Below are 10,547 nucleotides of genomic sequence, written 5' to 3'. Positions count from 1 at the left end.
GTCAGTACCTGAGTGCAGTAGTTGATCCTCTCCAGAATGGTGGAGAAATTGGGTCTGTGTTCAGGGCAGTGCTGCCAGCACTGAGTCATGATCCTGTACCTACAGAAGAGAGTTGGAGAAAAGCAAACTGAATCATGGATTTAAGTCTAAAACTGCATATTGGCCTTGCAACGGACCTAAATGCATTATAAACTCCCGTCAAGAGAGTTAACTCTCCATTAGCTCAATCTGATCTACTCACACAGGCCCGGGACAGCTCTTAGGGGGGTCCATCCTCCCCCCACTTGTCACAAACTCCAGAACCTCCTGGTTGGTTTTGCAAGGATAAGGCATGTAGCCTAGAGAGAAAATCTCCCAGAGCAGTACACCAAACGACCTGCAGAGGGAGAGCAGAGGTCATTTAAAAGAGTTGATATGAGAAATCAGCTGCTTCAGAAAGTATTGATACCCCTCGACTTATTGTTATGTTACAGCCTGAATAAAATATGGATTACTCATAATGACAAAGTGAAAACATGTTTTGACATTTTTTACAAATGTATTGAAAATGAAATACAGAAATATCTCATTTACATAAGTATTCACACCCCGAGTCAATACTTTCTAGAAGCACCTTTGATGGCGATTACAGCTTTGAGTCGTCTTGGGTATGTCTGTATCGGCTTTGCACATCTGGATTTTGGGATTTTTTTTAAGGGAGCGGAGAGTCTTTCACAGATTTTCAATGGCATTGAAGTCTGGCCTTTGGCTGGGCCACTCAAGGTCTTTCACATTCTCGTTCTGAAGCCATTCCAGTGTTGCTTTGGATGTAAGTTTGGGGTCATTATCCTGATGGAACCTAAATCATCGTTTTCACTCTGTATTTGCCTGTATTTGTCTCCATGCATTGTTCCCTCTATCCTTACCAGTCTCCCGGTCCCTGCCTCTGAAAAGCATCCCCATAGCATGATTCTGCCACCACCATGCTTCATGGTAGGGATGGTGTTAGACTGGTAATAACCTGTGCCTTGTTTTCGCCAGACAACGCGCTTTGCATTCAGGCCAAAGAGTTCAATTTTTGTCTCATCAGACCCCAGAATCTTTTGCCTTACGCTCTCAGAGTCTTTCATGTGCCTTTTTGCAAACTCCAGGCATGCTGTCATGTGCATATTTCTCAGGAGTGGCTTCCGTCTGGCCAGTCTCCCATAAAGCTCAGATTGGCGAAGTGCTGTAGATACTGCTGTCCTTCTGGCAGGTTCTCCCATCTCAACCAAGGAACTCTGTAGTTCTGTCATAGTGGTCATTGGGTTCTTGGTCACCTCCCTGACCAAGGTACTTCTTGCCCGGTTGCTCAGTTTGGTCAGACAGCCAGCTCTAGGCAGAGTCTGGGTAGTTCCATATTTTTTCCATTTCCCAATGGTGGAGACCACACTTCTCTTGGAAACTTTCAACACTCTAGACATTTTTTATACCCTTTCCCAGATATATGTCTCATCACAATTCTGAGATCTACAGAGAATTCCTTGGACTTCATGGTATAGTTTCTGCTCCTGACATGCACTGTCAACTGTGGGACCTTATATCGACAGGTGTGTTTCTTTCTAAATGATGTCCAAACAATTGAGTTGGCCAAAGGAAACGGGATGCACCTGAGCTCAATTTGGAGTGTAATTGCAAATGGGTGTTAATACTTATGTCAATGAGATATATCTGTACTTCATTTTCAATACATTACCAAAAATGTCTAAAAACCTGTTTTCACTGTCATTGTGTGTAGATGGCTGAGAAACAAATTCTGTCTAACACAACCAAATGTGGAATACTTCAAGGGGTATGAATACTTTCTGAAGGCACGGTATGTACTGCTACTAGTCATTCAACTACAACTCATGTAATAGAGTGAATGGGTTACCAGGTGTCAGTCTTGCAGGTGAAGATGCCCTCCATGAAGGCCTCTGGGGGCATCCACTTGACGGGCAGCATGGCACGGCCACCCTTTCTGTAGTAGCTGGCCCTGTGGAGGAGAATGAGTCATGGTTAGTGTCTGAAACTCCTCTATAACTCAATGGGAATAGTACTCTCAAGTCTTCACTGCGTGTAGATTAGACTGATCCAACAGATACGTTGAGATATCAGCTGGGAAAAACACAGAATGGAGAACTGAAACATCACAAGGCGTTAAGATCCTGTTTGGGGGATGCTGAACTGAAGCAACAAGCAGCATGGTACTGGGACAGAGAGAACTGGTGGTTAAGTATACCTGTATATATCACGCGCCATTCCAAAGTCTCCTATCTTAGCCACTCGGTCTGGTCCAGGGCAGGTCAGCAAACAATTCCTGGCAGCTATATCTCTGAAACACACAACAAACAACATTGAATACCTCTTTATGTAGTATGAATACTGTATACAAAAGGCTAATGGTTTGGTAGGAGGACATGGTAACCTGTGGATGAAGTGGTTCTCTTCCAGGTAACGGCAGCCGAAGGCGATGTCTCTGGCCATGTGTAGCAGCTCCAGCATGGTGAGGGAGGAGCTCTGACTCTGAAAAAACACCACACACAAAACCATTACTACTGACATACAGCTACACAGACCCATAGGGCTGCTGAACACTTCCGGCAGCTGAGAGACACTCTGCTACTGACCGTTTTGGGTCGGTTCTGTCTCAGGAAGCTCTTCATATCGCCTCCAGTCATCAGCTCCAGGAGGATGCAGCGGGGCAGGATCTGCAGACTCACCCCGATGCAGCGCACTATGTTCTGGTGGCTGAACTTACTGTGGACACACAAGAACAGCGGTGGTGAATACACTACTGTACCTCAGGCTAGCAGAGTTGGCCAGACACCGGCTGTAATGGCTTTAGGGTACAGGACTGTTTTTTTACAAGTTGTGTGTGATGTGGTGTGGTGGCATCAACATATTAATGAATGTGTCTGTGTTTATGTCTAGGCTGTGTCTAGTATTATTAAATTATCAGGAAACACTCCAGGGCCCAATTTACCCCAGACTACTCATTATATACTCTGCTGTGCCTGCCTTAGACCGACAGCGTCTGCTCGACAGAGATGCTTTTTAATGCTTTCAGCAGAGCTCCATTTGGAGGCGAGACAGATTTCTTCTGGCAACCAGCTGCTGTTACCTCAATGGCGATGAATTACCTGACTCGCTATGATAAACAACAGCTGGGGAGCTGTTTACCAAAATAAGCAGTGAATGAGGAGAGTCACAAAACATGGCAGCATATTAGACTGCCAAGCGCTAAGTGATGATACGACAGTGTCTGGGTGTCGTCTGCCTCCCTCATACATTACACTATGTTACTGTGTGTGTGAGAGATTGAGCGAGAGCGAGAGAGCGAGAAGATGAGGCCCTGTGTGTTCCAGCCTAGTCCACCTCATAATCAGCGCCTCCATCAGGAAATCCATTTCGTCCTGTTCGGAGCAGATCTCCGGAAGAGTCTGTGGAGCAGAAAGGTAACAACAGGCAGTCAGGCCCTATTCAGAACAGAACACAAGCAGAGAGAGAGACACCCCATGGCATGCACTCATCAGCTGATTCACCCAAGGAAATTACAGTTGATTTTCATAGCAGATTTGTCTAGAGAAATCTATGAATTAATTAATGTATGTAGCAGAATGACTAAAGAAAGGAATTGGGTTGGTTGAGGTGGGGGTAGAGGTAGAGATGGAGGTAGAAATAGAGGTGGAGGTGGGGGTAGAGGTAGAGATAGAGGTGGAGGTAGAGATAGAGGTGGAGGAATATGTTATTTGTCTTATGCAGCTGTATGACCCAGTGGGTGAATAAACTTGGTTTGAACTTTACTAAGCATCCGTGAGTTTTACTCTGTTTATTTAGAACCTTACAAAGGCGAAACAAGTACATGTTTAATGTATTACTGTATGAAATTGGGAGCTATATTGCTTTGCAACATGTTTATCTTGTATACTGTATTACCGTAGTGTTTACTGTACCGTATGCTATTTTGTTTTTGTAGAACTGAAAGACGACCACCACGTACGTGGTGGTAGAACGCGTCTGTTTATAGACGAACAGGATGCTGCCATTGTGCAAATGGTAGTTGAAAATAATGCCATAAGACTGCGGGAAATCAAACAACAGATTATTGAAAACCCTGCCATCTTCAATATCAGAGTGAGTTTATCAACCATAGCCCGCATCCTTAAGAAACACCATCTCTGGATGAAGCAAATCTACAGAGTCCCATTTGAAAGGAATTCCCAGAGTGAAGGATAAACTGTACGAATATGTGCAAGTAAGCAATGTAGTAGTATTACAATATTGAAACATTAGAGACTCATTGATGTTGCCAGTGAACCTAACTATACAGCAATTACAGTATTTACTGTAATTTCAGAGAATAATGGAGTTGGATGCAAGTCCCATCCCCCAGGAACTCATATTCATAGATGAGGCTGAATTCAATTTAGCAAAGATGAGGAGGAGAGGAAGGAACATCCTTGGTCAACGTGCCATCATTGAGGTACCTGGCCAGCGTGGGGGAAATATCACCATTGCGTAGCTATGCGCCACAATGGGGTCCTCCACCGTCATGCCACCCTTGGACCATACAGCACTACCCATTTCCTTAATTTCCTGAACACCTTACACAACAGTCTTTTTCAGCCAGAGCAGAGAAGGCCAGGCGATCCTGAGCAGCAAATGTATGTTCTAATTTGGGACAACGTGAGTTTCCATCAGGCTGCGCAGGTCCGCAACTGCTTCCATGACCATACCTGGTTTACAATTCTCTATTTCTCAACCCTATTGAGGAGTTGTTTTTAGCATGGTGGTGGAAGGTGTATGATCGCAAACCCCATGAACGTATGGCCGTAATCCAGGCAATGGAGGAGGAATATGGTGACATTCCAGTCTTTTCAGGGGTGGATGCGTCATGCCAGAAGATATTTCTCCACTGTCTGGCCAAGGAGAATATTGCCTGTGATGTTGATGAAACTCTGTGGCCGGACAAAAACAACATATATGACTGATTTTGTTTTCGCAATGGAGTATTTGTTTCCTGACTTATGATTTAGATTTTACTGTATTTTTGGCAGTTTCTTTATCTATTTCGTACAATTGAGCTAACATACAGTACAACAGTACAAATAGACCTATTTTTATTCCTTTGCATATGCAAAAATATATTTACTGTATGTTTGCATTTTTACTGTACAGTTGAAGTCGGAAGTTTACATACACTTAGGTTGGAGTCATTAAAACTCATTTTTCAACCACCACAAATTTCTTGTTAGCAAACTATAGTTTTGGCAAATCAGTTAGGACATCTACTTTGTGCATGATACAAGTAATTTTTCCAACAATTGTTTACAGACAGATTATTTCACTTATAATTCACTGTATCACAATTCCAGTGGGTCAGAAGTTTACATACACTAAGTTGACTGTGCCTTTAAACAGCTTGGAAAATTCCACAAAATTATGTCATGGCTTTAGAAGCTTCTGATTTTTTAATTTCATCTTTATTTAACCAGGTAGGCTAGTTGAGAACAAGTTCTCATTTGCAACTGCGACCTGGCCAAGATAAAGCATAGCAGTTAGACACATACAACACAGAGTTACACATGGAATGAACAAAACAAGAAAAAAAAGAAAAGACAAAAAATGAAAAAAAAGGGGGGAAAAAGTCTATATACAGTGAGTGCAAATTAGGTAAAATAAGGGAATTAAAGCAATAAATAGGCCATGGTGGCAAAGTAATTACAATATGGCAATTAAACACTGGAATGGTAGATGTGCAAAAGATGGATGTGCAAGTCGAGATACCGGGGTGCAAAAGGAGCAGAATAAATAAATAAATAAATAAATACAGTATGAGGATGAGGTAGATAGATGGGCTGTATACAGATGGGCTATGAACAGGTGCAGTGATCTGTGAGCTGCTCTGACAGCTGGTGCTTAAAGCTAGTGAGGGAGATTTTTGCAGTTCGGCTAGTTGACATCATTTGAGTCAATTGGAGGTGTACCTGTGGATGTATTTCAAGGCCTACCTTCAAACTCGGTGCCTCTTTGCTTGACGTCATTGGAAAATCAAAAGAAATCAGCCAAGACCTCAGAAAAAGAATTGTAGACTTCCAGAAGTCTTGTTCATCCTTGGGAGCAATTTCCAAACGCCTGAAGGTACCACGTTCATCTGTACAAACAATAGTACGCAAGTATAAACACCATGGGACCACGCAGCCATCATACCGCTCAGGAAGGAGACGCGTTCTGTCTCCTAGACATGAACGTACTTTGGTGCGAAAAGTGCAAATCAATCCCAGAACAACAGCAAAGGACCTTGTGAAGATGTTGGAGGAAACATGTACAAAAGTATCTATATCCACAGTAAAACGAGTCTTATATCGACATAACCTGAAAGGCCACTCAGCAAGGAAGAAGCCACTGCTCCAAAACCGGCATAAAAAAGCCAGACTACGGTTTGCAACTGCACATGGGGACAAAGATCGTACTTTTTGGAGAAATGCCCTCTGGTCTGATGGAACAAAAATAAAACTGTTTGGCCATAATGACCATCGTTATGTTTGTAGGAAAAAGCGGGAGGCTTGCAAGCAGAAGAACACCATCCCAACCGTGAAGCACGGGGGTGGCAGCATCATGTTGATGGGGTGCTTTGCTGCAGGAGGGACTGGTGCACTTCAAAATAGATGGCATCATGAGGAAAGTTATGTGGATATATTGAAGCAACATCTCAAGACATCAGTCAGGAAGTTAAAGCTTGGTCGCAAATGGGTTTTCCAAATGGACAATGACCCCAAGCATACTACCAAAATTGTGGCAAAATGGCTTAAGGACAACAAAGTCAAGGTATTGGAGTGGCCATCACAAAGCCCTGACCTCAATCCTACAGAAAATGTGTAGGCAGAACTGAAAAAGCGTGTGCAAGCAAGGAGACCTACAAACCTGACTCAGTTACACGAGCTGTGTCAGGAGGAATGGGCCAAAGTTCACCCAACTTATTGTGGGAAGCTTGTGGAAGGCTACCCGAAACGTTTGACCCAAGTTAAACAATTTAAAGGCAATGCTACCAAATACTAATTGAGTGTATGTAAACTTCTGACCCACTGGGAATGTGATGAAAGAAATAAAAGCTGAAATAAATCATTTTCTCTACTATTATTCTGACATGTCACATTCTTAAAATAAAGTGGTGATCCTAACTGACCTAAGACAGGGATTTTTTACTCTGATTATATGTCAGGAATTGTGAAAAACTGAGTTTAAATGTATTTGGCTAAGGTGTACGTAAACTTCCCGACTTCAACTGTAAGTGTGCTTACAGTATGCAGTTTGACATGTATTAAGTCATGTTGAAATATAAAACAACATTTTTTGCATTTGTGTTCCTTTCTTGTTTGAGTACACACAAACAATATACAGTATAACAAATCTTAGTCTTTATTCTGAAATAGGTTCTGATAGTAGTCTTTTCAATTTGTCACATTGGTGTGATCTCGGTTGTCACTAAGTTTGATTAGTGTGTGTGTCTCATTTGTAGGCAGAGTTTAATTTTGAGCAGGGAGTACATGATTTTGATTGCTGTGTTTAATTTTGCAATATGTCTGTGAGGTTTGGGGGAATTGGCTAACTGTTTTGTGCTTAGAGTTTTGAGTACATGAGATGTCGTTTCAGCAAATGTGTGTTAACAACTGGGAAAAACTCTAAACATCATCTTCTACTATTTGTTTTTGGCTATTCATGCATATGCAATGCCCAAGAGGAATTCTATAATTTAAACTGTTCTGTGCTGATATATTCTTATTCATGGAGGAGCTATGGAGCCGAAAGAAGAGGAACTGACCTTTATGGCCACTTGCATGGCTGTGTTCTCTCCATTCATCCCCAGAACCTGGCCTTCATACACCTCCCCAAATGCTCCATGGCCCAATGCCCTGCAAACACACACCAAGCCAGACAGGTGACAAAGAGCTTCACTTCAGAGCTTCACCCCAGAGCTTCACCCCATCATGTAATGCACATTGTAGCTTATAGCTCACTGCTCAGTCAGCTGTACTGTGTGTGTGGACTACCTGAGGAGGGTGATGTTCTTGCGTGGTACTTCATTCAGCTCGCTCAGCGAAGCAGCCTTGCCAGCAAAGCAGTAGTTTGGGTTGTAATCTGTCATGATGATAGATGACCGGATCTTACTCAGCTTGTATTCTGGGCTCTGGAGACGCAGCCTAACTGCGTGCAGCTGGTTCTTCTTACGGTAGTATACTGTAGGAGAGAGAGACCAGGAAGACAGTGTTGGTTACTGTCATACAATCCTCGGCTTCAAACTGTTGCTATACTGTACCTATCAGAGACATAACACACTATCCCTGCATCAGACACACTACCCTAATGTCTGTCTGTCCTCTAACCTCTGTCCTCTGGCCCTGGTCCAGTCAGTGACTAGCTGTGAGTCTGTGAGTTGAGGACCGAGGACTCACCCTCCGTGGAGGCGGCCCCGATGCAGGTTGGTAGTCTGCCTGGGGGGCTGGGTGGGGGCCCTGGGGGGCGATGCGTGGTGGTGAGAGGTACCCTCTGCCGTGACGTCGAGCTGCAGGTGCAGACAGACGCGACGCTCGGGGGGAGGAGTGGGGGGGCCGTGGACAGACTACCAACCTACTTGGGGGAGAGCTCAGGTGAAGAGACAATGTTAACTGTCTGAGGTTTGTCTCCACCTGGATGGGCCCTCACCATGGGCCACAGTGGGGCTGCTTGACCATCTGGCTTTTGGGTTGAGTTGAGTTGAGTTTGTGTGTGTTGTATGTTGGGTTGTGTGTGTGTGTGTGTGTGTGTGTGTGTGTGTGTGTGTTATGCATGTTGTGTGTGTTATGCATGTTGTGTGTGTTATGCATGTTGTGTGTGTTATGCATGTTGTGTGTGTTATGCATGTTGTGTGTGTTATGCATGTTGTGTGTGTTATGCATGTTGTGTGTTATGCATGTTGTGTGTTATGCATGTTGTGTGTTATGCATGTTGTGTGTTATGCATGTTGTGTGTTATGCATGTTGTGTGTTATGCATGTTGTGTGTTATGCATGTTGTGTGTTAGGATATAGAGAAACTATATATTGATACTGTACAGTATGCCTTTTGAATTGACAGTGCTAGAGACAGGAAGCAGCTCTGATATCACTTCCTCTGAGGCTTATGGGAAAGTTCTGTGGTCTTACGCAAAGGGACTTTCACTCCACGGTGAAGCTTAGTGTTAATGACAGGTTTTATTTATTTAGCATTGGAAAAAAGTACAGTTACACTTCAGTCATAGCACAGTGTGTTACAGTTAGTGCACAAGTCAAACTCTAAATATGAGGATCTCATACCGACATAGAGGGAATGTTGATATTTGGTGATATCAGTTTGTCTGACATCATCATCAAGAAAAAATTATACCATCCCACTGGGCACACACTGGTTGAACCAACGTGGAATAGATGTTGAATTGACATTCTGTCATGGTAAGACACTCCATGATTATACACTCCTTAATCAGCACTGGCAGGAAAGTAAGAGTCCTACACTGCCAGAATCCTGCAGCACAAGGTCATCAAAAAGGGAACAGTCAAAGAGGAACTTAAAATAATCCCTCACTGTCAAACATTTCTGTCCCAAAAATGAATAAGACAATCAGTCCATTTTAGGAGCATGAGCACACATAAAGTACACATATAACACAGTAGCAGCATTCATTATGATATTAATCATTGATCGCTCATTGGCAAGATGAGGTTAGACACTAATATTAGTATAATAGATTATGTTTCCAAAGCAGAATAATCATAGGTACAATTTAAAAGTTAATAGCAGTCATTTCCCTAATTCCCTAATCATTCCTTTTAGCTGGCTTATTGTGCAATCATTAGCATTAAGCGGTTAAACCATGTTTCACCTTGAATTAAAATAAACCCATGTGATTATAAAACAAGTATAGAGGGTAAGAATTGATACTGGTGTGGAGATTTGTCCAATGTGCACTTTTAAGCATGACTAGATAAACAGTATATGTATGTTATTGCACATACTTGGGACCATCAATCCCAATGTGCCAGACAACTAAATGAATACTTAGCCAACCCCTTCACTCTGATAGAAACATCTTAGATTTTGTGGAAGTAAAGTGCGAGAGTGAAAGGTGGCTAGACTGTAATCCCTTCAGCCCCTCCTAAAGTATGTTTATCACAGTTCAAATCAGTTTAGTCTCTACCAGGCTTGATATCTGGAAGAAATATAATGCCCAAGGGCTGACAAGACAAACCCATTTTTGTCAATGTGGATTTCCCAAAAGAGGATTATAAGCAACAATTCCTAAAAGGCCACCTTTTGTACTATTTTCTACAAGTATCTTCCTGACTGTTAAATGCAGTGTTGAATCATGGACTTCCACCATTCACTCACATCCAACGTCACATTTCCCTCAAAGAGAATACATTAAACCACAGCTTGGTTTAAAATGCCAAGCTCCTGCCTTTTCATGATGCTTACATTGTCAGAAAGTTCAATACAGTATCGTTGGCATGGAAAGAAACTTACAGCTCACAG

The 10,547-nt window shown here is 42.7% G+C and overlaps 1 protein-coding gene across 2 annotated transcripts in view; it reads right to left on the bottom strand.

Annotated features, from left to right (window-relative positions):
* LOC106571863 (ALK tyrosine kinase receptor) overlaps positions 1-10,547 on the bottom strand; it is a 105,714-nt gene that overhangs the window by 2,903 nt on the left and 92,264 nt on the right. For both annotated transcript variants that reach the window (XM_014145404.2, XM_045714864.1), the window contains exons 20-28: positions 8,052-8,238; positions 7,823-7,913; positions 3,376-3,440; positions 2,628-2,757; positions 2,426-2,523; positions 2,240-2,332; positions 1,892-1,993; positions 242-376; positions 9-99 (exon numbers count right to left, since the gene is read on the bottom strand). In XM_014145404.2, the coding sequence (XP_014000879.2) occupies positions 9-99; positions 242-376; positions 1,892-1,993; positions 2,240-2,332; positions 2,426-2,523; positions 2,628-2,757; positions 3,376-3,440; positions 7,823-7,913; positions 8,052-8,238 (992 nt within the window). The remainder of the gene's footprint in view (positions 1-8; positions 100-241; positions 377-1,891; positions 1,994-2,239; positions 2,333-2,425; positions 2,524-2,627; positions 2,758-3,375; positions 3,441-7,822; positions 7,914-8,051; positions 8,239-10,547) is intronic.

This window comes from Salmo salar, chromosome ssa01 (assembly GCF_905237065.1).
Source record: "Salmo salar chromosome ssa01, Ssal_v3.1, whole genome shotgun sequence".
NCBI classification, from domain to species: Eukaryota; Metazoa; Chordata; class Actinopteri; order Salmoniformes; family Salmonidae; genus Salmo; species Salmo salar.
This window is presented reverse-complemented; position numbering and strand designations above follow the sequence as displayed.